The sequence below is a fragment of the Miscanthus floridulus genome, chromosome 6 (assembly GCF_019320115.1).
Source record: "Miscanthus floridulus cultivar M001 chromosome 6, ASM1932011v1, whole genome shotgun sequence".
Lineage (NCBI taxonomy): Eukaryota > Viridiplantae > Streptophyta > Magnoliopsida > Poales > Poaceae > Miscanthus > Miscanthus floridulus.
This window is the reverse complement of record NC_089585.1, coordinates 135,102,815-135,122,663: the sequence shown is the minus strand read 5'-3', so window position 1 is coordinate 135,122,663 and position 19,849 is coordinate 135,102,815. Positions and strand designations below refer to the sequence as shown.

General features: G+C 45.3%; 1 protein-coding gene across 2 annotated transcripts; it reads right to left on the bottom strand.

Moving 5' to 3' along the window:
* Positions 1-5,514, bottom strand: LOC136457047 (protein CPR-5-like). Of its 2 annotated transcripts, none has more exons than XM_066457089.1 (5): positions 5,162-5,514; positions 2,190-2,246; positions 2,068-2,103; positions 1,318-1,986; positions 1-1,212 (listed from the first exon to the last, which is right to left on the bottom strand). In XM_066457089.1, exons 1-5 carry the CDS (start codon positions 5,420-5,422, stop codon positions 676-678), a joined length of 1,560 nt encoding a protein of 519 aa, XP_066313186.1. In that variant the 5' UTR covers positions 5,423-5,514; the 3' UTR covers positions 1-675. The 2 variants fall into 2 exon arrangements, with proteins under 2 accessions (XP_066313186.1, XP_066313187.1); XM_066457090.1 differs by lacking the exon at positions 5,162-5,514 and adding an exon at positions 2,327-4,631 and having other exon boundaries at positions 2-1,212.
* Positions 5,515-19,849: the final 14,335 nt, after the last annotated feature.

Genomic DNA, 19,849 nt, shown 5'->3' with positions numbered 1-19,849 from the left:
GTACAACATCAGGCTGTGTTCTCTCAAGCCCGGAGATAACATACACAAACCAACCACCACATAGAGTAAGCAGCCACTACCAGATAAACCACTCTCTTGATATTTACAATGAACAAACAAATTATCAAGCTACAACAAAGACAACAAAAAGGAATTCGAAAGACGCAGCAGAGTTTCCAACTGGTGGTGAACCTGTCTACGCGCTAAACTGTATTGTGAACTTGCATCATGAAATTAAAATGCCTAAGGCAAAACGAGGCATTTAAAGCCATTTGAAGTCTAGATCACAACAAAACACAAACATCACAAAACTCAAAAGCCTAGATCATCTGAAGCTTTGATTTTGGTGGTAGGATGGTACGAGGCACTGATGAAAGCACTTTGAGTTGGATCAATATGCTTGAGGCTGCTGCAGAAGTACAATCAACTTGTTTATTGAACGGTGCCTTTAATTTCCATCCAATGTATTCTCTTGGGGCAACACCAAGTTGAACTTCTGAATCGCTTCTCAAACAGAACTATTTCATTTCTCAAAAATCTTTGCCCGCACAGCTGGCACGTAAAGGACATCATTGTGCACTCATTGCACCCAAGATCATTCAGGCTTCAATTTTTTTCTCTGCACAGCTGACCCAAAAAGGACATCATTACACCAATTGTTGCATCCATGATCATTCAGGCTTCAATTTTCTCACCATTAAAGATGGATTTGAGCTCCTTAGTGAAATGGTTAATCCAGTCAGAAAGAGAAGCAAATGGCAGTAAGCCATTCAAGGCTGGGATAAAAAACCCCAGCATAGCATAAAATATCCAGCGGCGAATCCAATACGGGAACCAGACAGACTCCTTGCTATCAGATACAGATATAGGACCATGAAGAACACGGTACAAGACCGATGGATAACAATTTCCAAGTAAATGGATGGAACAAAGAACCTCCCAGCATATAAGCCACATGTTCCCATCGCCACCAAGTGTGTTGGTACAGAACCTTCCAGCGAAGCCACAAATAACTCCCAACAGAATGATGTTGAAAGTTACTGGCATACTTGATCCAGACACCGCAGAACGCTGGAATGCTAACCAAACAATTGCCAGAATCATTACTATGCCAAAGAACATCCGTGTTGCAGCTATTACATGACATCTTATGAAGAGCAACCCAGAATTGAAGTTTGACACTGAATTTGGCACCCACCATGATTTAGATCCCTGCATGAGAGACAAGAGAGAATCTTTCTGATTACCACACAGGTTTGTTAAGATTGTACTTCATTGATTACTGATAGAAAAAGAAGAGACAGATGATGAGCGTACCCTTGAGGTGGCTGAACATGCTGCTGTAATATCAGTTATCCTTTGGTATGAATAAGTATAAGTTCCGTACCCAAAGCATACTGACATAATAATCACTGCAGTAACAAGGAAATCTATGAGCGTCCTCATTATTTGTGCATGCCTCGTGTCCTGCATCTGAGTCTTGAATTTCTCCTTTTGGAAGTAAGCTTTCTGAAATCCCAAGGATAACTTAATCTTGTCTAACATGTGCGAGTAGGAGTTAAGTTCTAGTTGAGACTGTTTATGCTGCAACTTTCTCATGCTGAGGCTTATCTCAAATTCCTTGAGCTCATTTGACCGAGTTTGTTCTTTCAAAGATCTCTCAAATGCATTAATGATGCGCTGATTAGCTTCAGGAGAAGATATGCTATGAGTACGATGAGTCAGCTGCTGACTGCCACCAGCATACAGAACAAGCTGACTTTCCTCTGAATTTGAAAGGTCCTGCTTGATTTCCTGCGTTGGATTTTGTGGACCACCAGTGCTCAACTTGCTTGCAGCATTAGAGTCTTCGTGCTTAGAAGAACATTGAGGAACTGGACCTTGTCCATAGACAGGCATCTCATTAACAAGATGAAGCGTTGTCAATGTGCTGCTGAACGATTTCTCGAAGTTTCTCATAAAACTGTCTAACTTGTTACCATATATCTATACAGATGATAAGTAAAATATATATTAGGAACCTTATTAACAACTGAGCTGTGCAATGATAAATGGAACTAGGCTTACATTTCTCAATGATTCCTTCACTGCCGATGTACAGATCTGCATCCAAAGTCCAGACTCAGTTCCAAACTACAAACAGTTTCGTGGTTTTGCAGAGTTTATTAGTCAAATTGTAGTACAATAACCTTGGAAAGGAGTGCAGGCTGTATTCTTTCGCCTAAAGGATTCTTCGTATTCACAACCTGCAATCAGCAAATGCATCTCCTCATTGCCCTGAATAGAAACTTAGGTGCACAAAAACATGGAATGTGATGACGCTAACATGAAGGCGAATGTGGGTGAAATATAGGATTTTCCCTGGTGTGCTCATGTGAATGATGACGCCTCTGGAGAAATGCATGTGAAATTGTCGAGAGATGAACAGATGACACACAGTGAGGTGTGAGCAGACAATCATATGAAATGTAATCTCATGCTTGATTTCGGAATGGATAGCAAATGTTGCAATACAATACAAGATGAACAAAAGTCGTGTGGCCCCCACGGAAATGAAAGAAAAGTGACAATTTCCCTCCCTCAAATGGGACGCCTTACTGGTATGGCTCTATCACCACTTATCTAACCCCAAGCTGCCACATTTGACATGTGATGCACGATTGCTCGGAATAATTTTTCGCGAGCGTGTCCTTGTGACACGTATTTCATTAAGAAGAAGTAGAGTTGAATAGGTTACAACTAACTCAGGTAATCTAAAGATTACCCAACACATAAAAAGAGAGAAAGAACAACGAAGGGGAAGAACCCACAACCCCAATACCCTACTAGCCAAACCTGCGAGAAGATACATCAACGCAAAAGCTGCCTATAGAGCGGACCAGGCCACCGTGGCAAAGCATCCACCTAGAGAACTCGAAGAACCAGCAACAACGGCGGCAAAGCATCCGCCCGAGAGGATCAAAGCAACCTTGGCGGCAAAGCATCCGCAAGGTAAGAGGCCCACACACGCTCGACAGCAAAGTATCTGCCAGGGAGGGGGGCTAGCAACGACGACGGTAAAGTATCCGCAAGGTGAACCAGCAGCAACGGCGGCCAAGCATCCGCCCGAGAGGATCAGCGCAACCTTGACGGCAAAGCATCCGCAAGGTGAGGGGCCCGCGCACACTCGGCAGCAAAGTATCTGCCAGAGAGGGGGTCAAGAACAGCGACGGCGGCAAAGTATCCACAAAGAGAGATGCCCACACAGATATGGCAGCAAAGTATCTGCAAGCAAATAGCGGACCAAGGACAATGACGGCAAAGCATCCGCCAGAGACCAAGAGACAGTGGCTAAGTCAAGCACTCAAGTAGGACAGACCACTGCGGAGAACAATAGGCACACACATGAATGGTGAGAGGTAGAACCAGCGAGAAGAACAAAGGACCGAGTGAAGGTACGGTGGTAGGAGCACAACAACGACGCCTTCAAGAAGGGAAGTGACATCCACGGATGCCACCATCATTGGACGAAGTGTCATGCAAGGATTGCCTTTCGGCCCAGGATCGATGGCGAAATAGAATTTTCGACGACGCCTCAAAGGAGGTAGATGACGCAGGCTGCAACAACGTCACCGGCCCGGAGCTGAGGCCGGGCAGGGCTTTCACCCAAATTCATACGCGAGCCCTCGACGCTGCACATCGCGGCTCCACCACCAGCAGCAGACAACAATGCGGCCACGCCCGAGAAGCACAGACGGCGCCGGCGTGCCTGCTGCTGTTGCAGCATCATGTCGAAAGACAGCATGCTGCGCATGCACAGGGACAGGACGCAGCTGCCGCCTCCGACCGCCACCGCTCATAGCCCAGCCGGCACTGCACCGAGCGTACGTCGAGGAACGGGTGCCATGGCGACGCGCTGCTGTTGGAGGCCGCCGTTGCGGCAGAGACGCCTGAGTCGCGGCAGGCAGCAACATCCTCCCGCGCGTCCTCAGTGCCCGCAGGCGGAGCCCGGCGTCCCCGTGCAGCACAGCAACACACGCGCCGCGACGGCCTCTGCGACGTGGCTCCACGCACGCGGCCGAGGCCCCGCACCCAACGGCTCCCCACGGCCGGCGCGTCACGCATGCGGACACAGGCAGGGTCCGAGCCGGGGCAGCCCAACGCGCACGCGGCCTTGGCCCCGCGCCCGGCGCGTTAGTCGGGCGGACGTTGGCGAGGGGGCCAAGAGCAGTCGCCGCTGCCTCAGGTCGAGCGCACGGCAGGGACGGCCGGACGGCTATCACCTTCCCCGGATCCGGTCTCCCCCTGCACGGATCCAACCACCAGAGGCACGGATCTGACAGGAACAAGCACAGATCGAGGGATTTTAGGGGTGTGGAGGGAGCAGATTCAGGAGGCCTTTTTGAGTCCTGTCCCCCTGGCCGCCGCCGCCACCAAGGAGGAGGCGAGATGCCGCGGCGGCGACGGCCAAGCTAGCTGGCGGGAGGCGAGGCGCAGGGCCGGCCAGGCGGACGCCCTCGAGTCGCCTCCGAGGAGACGACGCGAGGGAGCGAACGAACGTTTGCTCGGAATAATTGCAATTTGCAACGACAAAGGAAACAAAATTGATCCATGGCATCGGTATTTGGCATTGCGCCCGCCTCCTATGTGTGGACCCAATCCTATGCATCGTCGCTAAGGCCATGTTTAGTTACACCAAAATCCAAACTTTAGCACTATGCAAAAAGAAGATTCCCCGTCACATCAAACTTACGGTACATGCATGGAGTACTAAATGTTGACGAAATCAAAAACTAATTGCACAGTTTGGTTATACTTTGCGAGACAAACGTTTTGAGCCTAATTAGTCAACGATTGAACAATTATTACCAAATTCAAACGAAATGATACAGTGCGCTACAGTGCTATAGGATTTCCGGCGGCGCCGATTCCGCAGGCAACTAAACGCCCCCTAAATGAATTAGGTACAATTCGGTAGAAACGGTAACGCAGAAATTTTACGGGAATCACTCTAGAATTTCATAGGAATCAGTTCAATTTCAGAGAAAAAAACACAGGAATAGAGAAAAATCCCGCATTCCAAACAAGCCCTAAACGGCAAAATGTGGACATAAACACAGGTCGGCCACTCGCCACCCGCGCCAGAAATGGGGAAAGCTACGGAGCGAATGGCACCACGCACCTGCGCGAGGACGGCCGCGAACGACATTCCGAGAGGCAGCGCGAGGTCATCCTGCACCTGCGCGCCGGCGCCACCCTGACCCTCGCCCCCGGGCGTAGCGGCGGGGGCCGGCTCCTGCCGCCTTCGCCGCAGCCGGAGCCGGAGCCGGAGCCGCACCCCGCTGCTGCGCCGGGCGGAGGACCGGGAGGCAGAGGCGGAGCCGCAGGCCGACGCCTCCGACGAGGAAGGGTCGGCGAGTGGGTGGAGGCAGCCCGTGTCCATCTCGGCGGGGCCGGGGGCGAGGAGAACGACCGTTCTGGGGTGTTCCTTTCTTCAGGCCAGGCCACGGGCCACGGGCCACCTTGCGCTGTGTGATTTGGTTCCGTTTTGATTTCGCTTTGGAAGGAGTGGGACGGACGGGGACGCCGTCGGAACGGGCGGGCGGAGCGTCCCAGTCGAAGCATCGTGGGAAAGCGAGAAATAAGTTATTACAGGGGGCTGAATTAGCCGTTGAAGTTGAATCCTGGGAAAGTTATTAATTCCATAATTTGCTTTGGAAAAATCGAAAGTTTCTTGGTTTTCTCTAAAAATAAAAAAGGAATTGGGGGAGACTCGGGGCAGAGCGGCGCAACGGCACGTGCACGTTTGGTTGGATGGGCTTGACGATTGCCGACGAGGCGGCCAGCGGCCCATCGACTAGCAGGCCGGGCCGGACCGCGCTATTTTGAAGGCCGAATGTAAGAGGACTTGGGCGGTCATGTAAAGGGACCAGCTTCTCTCGAAGAAAAAGGAAAAGTTCATTTTCTCTCTCAATTATCGCGAAAGTCAATTTTTTCTCCATAGACTTTAAAACCAGACACAATTCCTCCCTCATCTCTCAAAACCGGTCACTTGATCGCCATGGCTGTTTCCATTGGTGGTTTTTCTTTTTCTTCATTTATGTTTATTTCGGCTGAATCTTTGAAAATCATAGTAAATCATAAAAAAAAAATAAAGTAAAAAATCCAATTATGTTGGACTCCGCATGAGTAGATCTACACAGTGAACATATGATATGGTATGCTTTAGTATAAAGTTTTTGTTGTCACTTTATATTTATGTTTTTCTGTAATTAATTCATAGTTGTTGTTTCTTTGATCCAATTGTAGTGAAATTTTTATGGTGGCCTAATCATTGCATGCTTGAGTTGTAGTAAAAATTTCACGCTCATTGAATAATGCATGATTGAATTATAGATTTATCTAGGTTCATGTTTGTTAAATAGTTTTTAAACGAAATTAAATCTATAACTCAGTCATACATGATCCAATGAGCATAAATTTTTTGTTAAACTCCACATGAGTAGATCTGCACAATAAATATATTATATGGTATGTTTTAGTACAAAGTTTTTGTTGTATCTTTAGATCTATGTTTTTCTATAATTAATTCATAGCTTCAGATTATGTGGTCTAATTATGATGAAATTTTTATGGTGGACTAATCGTTAAATTCCTAATATGTAGCAAAAATTTCATGCTCATTGGATCATGCATGGCTGAGTTATAGTTTTATCTATATAAACCTAGATAAATTAATAGATAAATATATAACTCAGTCATATATGATCCAATGAGCATTAATTTTTTTCTACCTCTCAAGAATGCAATGACCAATCCATCATAAAAGTTTTACCATAATTGGACAAGAGAAACTATAGCTATGAATTCAATATATAAAAATATAGATCTAAGATTACAGCAAAAACTTTGTACTAAAGCATATCATATCATGTTCACTGTGTAGATCTACTCATGTGAAGTCCAATGCAATGTCCATGTTGCCCTTTTTAGTCACGGGCATATGTGGAGGTTGTGTTGACCGATATTGACCGGCATCTCTCTGAGTCTCTCACTCTCTCTTCTCGCTCGACTCCCTCAATTCCCTAACCCTAGCAGCGGAGAAACCCTAGCGGCGGTGGATCCGGGCGGAGGCTGTAGTGGCAGCTAGGAGAGAAGATGATGAATCCCTCGTGCTTGCGATGACACATGGGGTAGTGGAGCGTGGATTCGACCGTGGATCTAGAGGATAGGCGTCGCATGGCGGGGAACAAGGGCATGGGCGAGCGACCGGATTGGCTTTTGGACGAGTGAGTTCATTGCTTCCCCCCTTGGTTTTGTGGTGCCCCGTGTTTGTAGTGTTGATTGCTATTTAGTGCCCTGCGCTTGTGCCCCATGTTTATAGTGTTGATTGCGTGCTCCTTGTTCATCTGTAGGATGGACGCTGAAAGTAGCTACAACTTAGAAATCCATATTGTTGCTCCCAATTCTCGTGTGTGGTGGTTTTCGTTGAACAAATTGGTGGATGCTGACCGCACTAACTTCATAGACCTAATTGCTAAAATTGTCAACAAGTATCCTCATGACTACGGTGACATAGTGAGATTGTTTTATTTCTACATGGATAATAAAGTGAACATCCAAGTCTGCACTGACCAAGATTTGGTTGAAATGTTTGCAAAACATAAGGTTTCCAAATGCTGCTTGTTGACTGTTGCATATCATAGCCCAAGTAGTGACCTGAAAGGATCTAACAATGCCTAGAGGGGGGTGAATAGGCGTATCTAAAAATTTACTGCAAATGCTAAGTTCAAATCTGTCAGCCATTGTCAGAAGTCTCGACGTTTGGGCTGGAACTCCCGACGTTGTCAGAAGTTCCGACGCAAACGTCAGCAGTCCCGATGCCTAGGTGAACTACAAAAGCAGTGCCAAATTTAACTTTGCAAATAAATAATCTTACAACCTCACTTCCTAGTGGTTTGGTGAAGATGTTGGGTCACTCTCTTAACGCCGTAATGCCTCCAAACCATAGATCGAGTCCAAACCCTAAAATGGAGATTTTGGAGACAAAGAGACAAACACATACAAGTAATCTCAAGCAATCATAACAACAACTAGCACGCGGGACATAAGGATTTATCCCGAAATTCGGCAACCCCACAAAGGAGCTCCTACGTCCTCGTTGTTGAGGTGACCACCAAGGTCGGAGTCTTTTCCACCTCCTTGCCTCTCTCAAAGCGACCACAAAGGTCACTTGAGCTTTCCACTAAGAAATTGAAGGGTGATACAAACTTCCCAAGGCTCTTCCATAAGATGGAAGCTCTTGGGCAACGCCTAGCCAGCTAGGGGCAAAACCCCAAGAGTAATAGATGCAAAGACAACCGGCTTGACGAAGAAATCAAGTGCTCAAGCTTTTCAAAGTGATGCTCTCACTTAATCCATTCTTCTTTCACTCAAAAACTAAGGGGATCAAAGATCGGAGCAAAGGAGGAAGGAGAGGGGTGCTTTAGTTGCTTGGGAGCTGTTCAGCACGAAGTGAGTCAACTGTGAAATGAGTCCGAGTCTGTAACGGTTAGAAGTGAAGAGAGGAGTATTTATACTCCAAGTGAAAACCCAACCGTTCAGATCTACGTCGGAAGTCCCGACACAGATCCCGAGACTTCCGACATCAACAGAAAACACTGTTCACAATGGGTCAGAAGTCCACGGATGAAAGTCAGTGTCGAAACTCCCGACAAACGTCGGGACTTCCGACGGTTGGAACTCCCGACGTTCGTCGGGACTTCCGACGTGCTCAGTTAAACAAACAGCCAGCACCGCTGATGCCGGGACTCCCGGCATGGGTCAGGACAGTGTTGGAACTCCTGGCGAACGTCGGGACTTCCAACGTGCACAGACAGTGAGCAGTCAGAAGCACAGGTGCTGGGACTCCTGGCTTAGGTCGGGACTTCCGACTGTCGGGAGTTCCAACATGCGTCGGGACTTCCAACATCGAAAGTCACAGAAAATTATTTTATGTGCTCGTGAAGTGCTAGAGTGACTCTCTTTTGATTTTATTTAAATGCTTGAGCACTCTATCTTCCTCAGACCAACTAAACTTGCATCCCTCTTTATAGTGCGGTGGATCCTAAACTCAAAAATAAAATTAAAACCTTTGGAGATCGTTTTGAGTTTGTCCGCCTTTACAACTTCAAGAATTGAGGGATACCATTTCATCTTTTTCAACTCTTTGAATCTTTTATGGGACTAATAGCTGCAACATATCTCATTAAGATCACATTAGTCCCTAATTTGGATGTCATCAATACACCAAAACCCACATAGGGGGCAAATGTACTTTCAATCTCCCTCTTTTTGGTAATTGATGACAACCAACTTAGGCTTTTATAAGAATGAAAGATTTTAAAACTTTTGAACCCCAAAATTTATGGAAAGCTCCCCCTTGATGTATGCATGAATTTGAATTTCAATTGGAATCATGTATACATGATTTGCATACACCAAGACAAAAGCTCCCCCTAAATTTTGCAATCCATGGGGTGCAACAAGTATGTGTGAACAAATAAGTATCGGTGAAAAGAGATGCAATATGACATGTTATTTCACACAACAAGTAAAAAAATATGATGGCCACGATTTCAAAGTAGAAACTTTAAGTAACACATGGTCATACAAAAAACATTCATCATGACAAGTAGAGATAAGCACAAGCAAATAAGATAGATTAAAACATAGCTTATCCTATAATCATCCATCACACACATATAAATAGATAGTTGTCCATCACACGGTTGCCACCACACGACATAGTTCATACACGCTAAAGGTTTTAAAGTTCCAAAACATAAAGACCAACTAACTTATTACAATAAATCAAAGCCTAACACCCCCCCTTTGTCAACAAGTGCCAAAAGGGGTAGGCCGCATGAGAAACCAACTACTCATCATCGGAGTCATCATCTTTGCCTTGGTCACCTTCCTCACCATCGTCGTCGTCTTCATCATCTTCTTTCTCTTGATATTCCTCATCGTCTTCAGTTGCTTTCCCCTTGCCATGTGGGCATGAAGAAGCATCATCATCGTACGCCACACAAGCCTCATCATATAAAGCCAACGGATCATGAGGAGGCACAAATGGCGGTGGAGGAGAAGATACAATTCCTGCTTGCTGTTCTAATCGATATAGCCTCTCTTGCATGTCGTGCTCACACTGAGCACTAGCACAACATTGTCCAAACATGTAGGTCATTAGGAACTTGAACTTGCTGGGCTTCTTTCTAGAGGAGGACGAAGAGAGGGGCTCGTCACTGGATGACTGAGCAGCAGTAGCAGTGGTGGTGGCAGCAGCACGGCGAGAGCGAGAACTCGAAGGACCTTTCCCTCTAGCTGCCTCAGCTTGTTCTTTGAGTTCTCTAGCAGCAATGATAGAGGTCTTGTTTGATATCTTGAGGACCTTATGCTCAGAGTCATAGGGAAAACGGATGCCGGATACATGCTCTATGATATGCATGATGTACGGTGCATAGGGAAGATGCTTTACCGGATCCTCAGTAGCATCATGAATCTTATTCCATATATAGCGGCTAATGGAGAACTTCTCAAACTCATCTCCAAATCTCTGAAGCACCTTCTGTGAATCATCACGAAGGAAGGTGGAGTCACCTACCTTCGGATACAATATCTGTCTCAGGATGTTGTTCAGAACATAATAGTATGGCTTCAGAAATGTGGTCTGTCCATCAGCTCTGTGACCCTCAAGATACATGTGTTGATATTCCTCCAAAGCAAGATCCTCATACTCAGTCAACTCATTCGCATTGTAGTCGCTGTGACCCAAACCTAGAAGGCAAGAGAAATTGACGAAGTCCACCTTATAGTGCTTGCCTTTCGTGGTCCAATGAATAATGTCCATAGCACCGGTCTGGTCTCTCTCATGATGATAAGAAGCATAAAACTAACAGATCAGCTCGTTGTTCCAATTATTCTGAAACTCTAGCAAGTAGGACAGCCCCATTGATTGTATATCTCGAACCATATGCTCCAGCTCGGGTTCCTTGTACTTGCCAAGAGAATATGCACCAATGCACTTCATCTGAAGGACCGGTGGCTCCTTCTTCATCAAAACTTTCGATAGAGAATGGAATCATAGAAATCATAATGGAAGGGGTGCCAGAAACAATACTCACGGCAGAGATCTTTCGCATCCTCTGCATACAGGTTCCTTCCTCTGTTGTACCAGATGTCCTTGACTCGGTGACGATAATTCACTAGAAGGGGAGGAGTCCAGCCACCAGCCGGATTCAGAGCCATGGAGGGCTCCCTCATGACCGACGACACACCAGTGAATGGAACAAGCTGAAAAGTCCTCGGCGGACCATGAGTCGAGGTGCGAAGCGGTGGAACAGCAAGGGTGCGTCCGGCACGGTCCAACGCTTCCTCTTCTTCATCAACCATTAGCTCAGCCCCAACAGGAGCAGGAGCAAGAGGAGGGGCAGCAGCTGATGACCCCGAGTCGCCACGGCCATGGCCACAGGAACCACCAGCACCACCACGCGAGTAAGACACCTTGGTGCAGCCAGGCGGCTTGGGAACAGCGGCACGATCTTGAGTCTTCTTGGAATGCTTTTCCTGATGGCGCGAGGGACTGCTACCACCATCCATGACTGCGTAGAACACAAAAAGGAACTAAGAAACAATACAAGGAGAGGTGAACAAACATCGAGAAGTGAAGAAACGGGAATGGAGTGGTCACCATAGGGTCGGTAGTCCCAACAGAAGTTGAGACTTCTAACAGCCAGGAGTTCTGGCGTATGTCGGGACTTCCGACGGTTGGAACTCCCGACGGTCACCGGGACTTCCGACGCTCACGGTGACCATCGCATTCATGGGGCTTCAAATCATGACACACATCCAAACAAGGGAGATAGAGGAGTAGAGAGGAAGAAAGAATAGAGGCAAAACATAAGGTGCATTGGATTTAGGGTTAGAACACCATGGTAGTACCTTGAAACGAGAACAAAAGAGATGAAAAGAAACGAATCGCAGTCATCGACGAACAAATCCACGGGCACAATCTCCTTCACCAATAGAATCTCCTCCACCAATGGAATCTCCTCCACACCAATGATAAGACCACCACAATCCGAAGAAAATGAGGGCACGGGCGGTGGAAGGGAGGGAGGTCGGTCGGCACTACCGGTAAGACCTCCGGCGGCGGTGGAAGAAGAAAGGAGGCCGGAGCATGAGGTAGGGCGGTGGTGGGAGGGGAGGGCATGATGTGACGAAGCCAAGGCGGCGTCGGTGGAGGTGGGAGGAAGAGAACCACAGTAAAAAAATGGGGCCAGTTATAAAGGAGTTGGGAACGGAACCGGCACAGTCAGATCTACGTCGGAACTCCCGGCGTACGCCGGGACTTTCGGCGGTCGGGACTTCCGGCACGAGCCGAGACTCCTGGCCGTTGGGACTTTTAATGCAGGGAAACAGAAAAACACCTTAACCTGCACTCGCTCTGCCATGTGGGGCAAAAATATGATGGACACTAATATTTTCATAGGTGACTAGATTTCACTCATCCAATACAAAACAATAGTCACTCATGAAAATTACAAAATAGATTTTGAAAGTGACACACAATGTTTTCACAATTCTTTTCTCCAAACTAGATCAAACAAAATGTGTGTGCAAGGGATCAAGCCACGTTACGAGAATCAATGATATTTAGTTCACTCCTCAAAGCACAAAATCTTGACTCATCTAGGGGCTTTGTGAAGATATCGGCTAATTGTTTTTTGGTGCTCACATGATGAATGGTGATATCTCCTTTGGCTTCATGGTCTCTCAAAAAATGATGCCGGATGTCTATGTGCTTTGTTCGAGAGTGGTTTACGGGGTTGTTTGTCAACTTAATGGCACTCTCGTTGTCACACAAAAGTGGAATCTTGGTTAACTTACATCCAAAGTCCTTTAGTGTTTGCTTCATCCAAAGTAGTTGGGCACAACAAGCGCCGGCCGCCACATACTCGGCTTCGGTGGTGGACAAAGTAATGGAATTTTGCTTCTTAGAGCTCCAAGACACCAAGGAACGACCAATAAATTGGTAAGTTCCGGTAGTACTCTTTTAGGTTATTTTGCAACCGGCATAATCCGAATCAGAATAGCCAAGTAACTCAAAAGTGGAGCCCTTAGGATACCACAAGCCAAGATTAGGAGTGTGCACTAAATACCAAAAAATTCTCTTAACAACCATAAAATGACATTCTTTCGGATTAGCTTGAAATCTTGCACACATGCACACACTAAGCATAATATCGGGCCTAGATGCATAAAGGTAAAGGAGTGATCCAATCATGGAGCGATATACCTTTTGATCGACATCCTTTCCTCCTTGATCAAGATCAAGATGTCCATTGGTTGGCATGGGTGTCTTGATGGGCTTGGCCTTGTCCAAGTTAAACTTGTTTAACATGTCATTGGTGTACTTGGTTTGACTTATGAACGTGCCATCCTTGAGTTGCTTGATTTGAAATCTAAGAAAGAATTTCAACTCTCCCATCATGGACATCTCGAACCTATTTGTCATAATCCTACTAAATTCCTCACAAAAAGCCACATTAGTACTACCAAATATTATGTCATCGACATATATTTGGCAAACAAAGATATCATTATTGACTTTGCGAGTAAACAAAGTAGCATCGACCTTTCCTATCTTAAAACCTTGTTTGAGTAGGAAATCTTTTAAACAATCATACCAAGCTCTAGGGGCTTGTTTGAGCCCATAGAGCGCCTTGTCGAGCTTGTAGACGTGGTTTGGATACTTGGGGTCTTCAAAGCCTGGTGGTTGCTCTACATACACCAACTCGGATAGGGGGCTATTGAGAAATGCACTCTTCACATCCATTTGATATAACTTGAAATCATGATGGGCGGCATAGGCAAGTAGAATACGAATTGATTCTAGCCTAGCCACTGGTGCATAGGTCTCCCCAAAATCCAAGCCTTCAATTTGAGTGAATCCTTGAGCCACCAACCTTGCCTTGTTCCTTGTTACCACTCCATGCTCATCTTACTTGTTGCGGAAAACCCACTTGGTTCCAATCACATTTTGCTTGGGTCTTTCCACCAAGGACCAGACTTTATTCCGAGTGAAGTTATTCAACTCCTCTTGCATGGCTATCATCCAATCCGGATCATCAAGTGCCTCTTCCACCCTACGAGGTTCCAAAGGAGAAACAAACGAGTAATATTCACAAAAACTTGCTAAACGGAAACATGTAGTTACCCCTCGTCGGATGCTCCCCAATATGTTATCAATGGGATTTGGATAGGGCCATCATCATCATCATCATCATCATGGTCATGATCGATTGGAAGATCACAATCATGAGCTTGTGGAGGGATGACCTCACTACTTTCCCCATTGTTGACACCATCTTCATGAGAATGACCTTGTGCTTCTTTTGATCTCCCATCTTGACTATCTCTTATTGCGGAAGCTTCACCATGTTCATTTGATGAAACATGATGAATGGTTGGATCAAGATCATCATGCACAACATGGTCTTCATCTTCGTCTTCAATGGGCTTTACTTCACCAATAGCAAGCTTCTTGATTGCTTCATGTGGGGCTTCCTCATTACCTACATTCTCAACATTGACTTGCTCTTCTTGAGAGCCGTCGGTTTCATCAAAAGTCACGTCTATCGCAATTTCAATCAAACTGGTGGTTTTATTGAAAACACGATATCCATGTTCGTTAGTACCATAACCAAGCATGAAACCTTCATCAACCTTTGATGCAAACTTAGAACTTTTGGATTTCTTGTTAAGTATGAAACACTTGGATCCAAAAACTCTAAAGTAGTGCACCTTAGGCTTTTTACCGGTTAGAAGTTCGTAGGCGGTCTTTTCTCTTATCTTGTGAAGATATAAGTGGTTGATGGCATGACATGCCGTGTTAACCGCTTCTGCTCAATAGTTGGTTGGAGTCTTGTACTCATCCAACATTGCTCTTGCGGCTTCTATGAGCATTTGGTTCTTCCTCTCCACAACACCATTTTGTTGTGGAGTGTATAGAATCGAAAACTCATGCTTGATTCCTTCTTCATCAAGAAACTCTTCAATGTTGGTGTTCTTGAACTCCGTCCCATTGTCACTTCTAACTCTTTTGATTTTGACATCAAACTCATTTTGGGCTCTTTTCGCAAACTTCTTGAAGATTCCTTGGACTTCACTCTTTTCACGCAAAAAGAATACCCAAGTGAAATGAGAATAATCATCAACAATTACAAAGCCATATTTGTTACTACCAATGCTTATATAAGCAACGGGTCCAAATATGTCCATGTGAAGCAACTCCAATGGCCTTTCGGTTGTCATAACATTCTTGACGGGATGTTTAGCTCCAACTTGTTTTCCCGCTTGGCATGCGCTATAAATCCTATCTTTCTCAAAGGAAACATTTGTTAGTCCAAGGATGTGTTTGCCTTTTTGAAGTTTGGCCAAGTTCCTCATCCCAACATGGGCAAGTCAGCGATGCCATAACCAACCCATGCTAGATTTTACCATTAAACAAGTCTCAGGATTTACTCTATTTGATGTGAAATCAACTAGATAGAGTTTCCCCTTTAAATGACCCATAAATGCAATAGAGGAATCCTCCCTTCTATAGACTTCCACACCCTTATCCGTAAAGAGACAATTGTAACCCATCTCACAAAGTTGTGAAACGGACAACAAATTGTATCTCAACGAATTCACAAGTAAGACATTGGAAATGGAATTATCATTTGATATTGCAATTTTACCCAAACTGAGTACTTCACCTTTTCCATTGTCACCAAACACAATATTTCCACTTTGATCATGACTTGGTTAGAATGATGTGAACATGTCCTTCTCTCTGGTCATATGATTGATGCATCCACTATCCAACACCCAACTTGTTCCACCGGAGGAATATTCCTACAAAAACAAATTAAGCTTTTATTTTAGGTACCCAAAAAGATTTGGGTCCTAGGGGGTTAGTCACATAAAACTTGGGCACCCAAACACTCCTCATAATTTCCTTTCTCTTTTGGGCACCAACATACTTAACCACAATCTTGCCATCCTTGCCCCAACAACACATATAGTCACTAGCATAGCACCGTGGAAGAGGTGCTTGTGGCTTGAGGACATCGGATTGCTTTGTCTTGATTGTCTTGGTATTTGTAGGTTGGATCTTTGGAATGTATACCTTGTTGTTGGCCTTGCATATAAGCTCATCAAGAGCAACCCCCTTGTTGAACTTCACACAAGGCACACCATTTATTATATTCCTTCCATTTGCCTTTCCATCATACCTATTGTAGCCAATGCCTTCCTTGATTGATGGGTGCCTTGATGACTCATGATTGCTTCAATTTCTTCTATGTTATCATCACAACTATCATACTCATCACTAGAGGAAACGGGTGTAGTATGTACCTTCTCCCCTTTTGCCATGAGACAAGTTGGGGTGTAGTAGTCATTGTCGATGAGGTTGGAGAAGAGCCTCGGTGGTGAAGATAGGTTGGAGAAGAGCTTTGGTGATGAAGTTAAGTCGGGGAAGATCATGGTTGGTGAAGAAGAGTGGTGGATGGCGATGTTTGCGGCTCCCTTCTTCTTCTTCTCATCATCACTTGAGTTACTATCACTTGACTCCCATTCTTTCCCAAGATGAGCTTCACCTTTCTTCTTGCCTTTGTTCTTCTTATCTTCTTCCTTGTCATGCTTGTGCTTCTTTTTCTTATTAGGACAATCGGCTATGAAGTGACCAACTTGACCACATTCATAGCAAAATCTCTTTTTAAACCTTCTCTTACCATCACCATAGGTCTTGTGGTTGCTTTTCTTCTTCATAAACTTTCTAAGATTTCTAATCACAAATGCAACCTCCGCATCAGAATCTTCTTCTCCACTTGAGGAATCATCCTTCACTTTCTTCTTCTTTTCTTGACTTGAAACTTGACCTTCATGTTGTTGAGTTGCTTTAAGGGTGGCACTCTTGTTGAATCCCATTGCATTAGGATTTTGATTGTGAGCATTGATTGCATCTTCATCTAGACACTCATGATGCTTGAGCTTTGAAAGAACTTCTTGAGGTGTCATCTCATCATAACCAGGCCTTTCCATGATCACGGACGCTAGCATGTTGTTCTTGGCTCTATAGGTTCTCAACATTTTTATAGCAACTTTGTTGTCATCCCATTCGTTGCTACCAAGAGCTCTTATGCAGTTGACCAATGCCATGAGCCTATCAAACATGGATTGTGTTGTTTCATTTTGTAAGAATACAAATCTTTCCAATTCACCATGAAGTAACTCTATGTTGCCTTTTCTCACACTTTTATCTCCTTCAAATGATACTTTCAAAGTATCCCAAATTTGCTTTGCACTTTCTATTCCATTCACTTTTCTAAACTCATCCGAAGCTAGGCTTGACACAAGCAATGCTATGGCTTGTGCATTTTGATGGAGGTTGTGCACTTCTTCCGGAGTTATCTCTTTATCTTCATCGGTAGGAATCATCACACCAATATCCACAACTTCCCAAAGTCTTGCGGCTATTAGATGCATCTTCATCTTGTAAGACCAATCGGTGTATCTTGTTCCATCAAAGTGAGGAGGCTTGCCAATATTGACGGATGGAGTATGTAGTGTTGAACCTTTCATGATTTGTCCATAGTCAAAACTCATGTGTGAATATATTCCTTTTCCATGAGCATGCTCACCGGCTCCAATATCACTAGCGGCATCTTTGTTTGCTTCATTCTTGTCACTAATATCATTCTTGCCACTTATTGCTTCATCAACCTTCTTGCTCAATTCTTCCTTCAACTTGCTCATCTCATCTTGCATCTTTTTCATTTCATCTTGAAAGAGCTTGACTTGAGTACTCATCAACTCTTCAGCTATTTTCTTGGCCATTTCGACGGCAACGGCTTGCATATTGTCGGTCTCCGACATTGTTTCTTCTCACGTGGTGAAACACAAAGAGAAGACCTTGCTTTGATACCAATTGAAAGTATCTAACAATGCCTAGAGGGGGGGGGGGGGTGAATAGGCGTATCTAAAAATTTACTACAAATGCTAAGTTCAAATCTGTCAGCCACTGTTGGAAGTCCCGATGTTTGGGTCGGAACTCCCGACGTTGTCAGAAGTTCCGACACAAACGTCAGCAGTCCCGACGCCTAAGTGAACTACAAAAGCAGTGCCAAATTTAACTTTGCGGATAAATAATCTTACAACCTCACTTCCTAGTGGTTTGGTGAAGATGTTGGGTCACTCCCTTGACGCCGTAATGCCTCCAAACCATAGATCGAGTCCAAACCCTAAAATGGAGATTTTGGAGACAAAGAGACAATCACATACAAGTAATCTCAAGCAATCACAACAACAACTAGCACGTGGGACACAAGGATTTATCCTGAGGTTCGGCAACCCCACAAAGGAGCTCCTACGTCCTCATTGTTGAGGTGACCACCAAGGTCGGAGTCTTTTCCACCTCCTTGCCTCTCTCAAAGCGACCACAAAGGTCACTTAAGCTTTCCACTAAGAAATCGAAGGGTGATACAAACTTCCCAAGGCTCTTCCACAAGATGGAAGCTCTTGGGCAACGCCTAGCTAGCTAGGGGCAAAACCCCAAGAGTAATAGACGCAAAGACAACCGGCTTGACGAAGAAATCAAGTGCTCAAGCTTTCCAAAGTGATGCTCTCACTTAATACATTCTCCTTTCACTCAAAAACTAAGGGGATCGAAGATCGGAGCAAAGGACGAAGGAGAGGGTGCTTTAGTTGCTTGGGAGCTGTTCAGCACGAAGTGAGTCAACTGTGAAATGAGTCCGTAATGGTTAGAAGTGAAGAGAGGAGTATTTATACTCCAAGTGAAAACCCAACCGTTCAGATCTACGTCGGAAGTCCCGACGCAGATCCTGGGACTTCCGACATCAATAGAAAACACTGTTCACAACGGGTCAGAAGTCCACGGGTGAAAATCAGTGTCGGAACTCTCGGCAAATGTCGGGACTTCCGACGTGCTCAGTTAAACAAACAGCCAGCACCGCTGATGCCGGGACTCCCGGCATGGGTCAGGACAGTGTCGGAACTCCCGGCGAACGTCGGGACTTTCGACGGTCAGAACTCCCGGTGAACGTCGGGACTTCCGACGTGCACAGACAGCGAGCAGTCAGAAGCATAGGTGCCGAGACTCCTGGCTTAGGTCGAGACTTCCGACTGTCGGGAGTTCCGACATACGTCGGGACTTCCGACATCAAAAGTCATAGAAAATTATTTTATGTGCTCGTGAAGTGCTAGAGTGACTCTCTTTTGATTTTATTTAAATGCTTGAGCACTCTATCTTCCTCAGACCAACTAAACTTGCATCCCTCTTTATAGTGCGGCGGATCCTAAACTCAAAAACAAAATTAAAACCTTTGGAGATCGTTTTGAGTTCGTCCGCCTTTACAACTTCAAGAATTGAGGGATACCATTTCATCTTTATCAACTCTTTGAATCTTTCATGGGACTAATAGCTGCAACATATCTCATTAAGATCACATTAGTCCCTAATTTGGATGTCATCAATACACCAAAACCCACATAGGGGGCAAATGCACTTTCATGACCCCCCTATGATTCCTGATTGGGATTCTGGTAGCACTGTGAACTCTGTTGAACCCCCATTCACCCCTTCAATTGCTTGTCCAAGCTTAGCAGAACCAAGCCATGCCACACACACTCAATCTACTGAACCTAAATACCTGGCTAACCCAAACCTAATGAATGAGCATGTGGGTGCTGATGGGGAAGGGTTGTATATTGACCTTGGTCCCCAATATACCCCACCTCCTCCCAATCCTCAGAGCCAAGG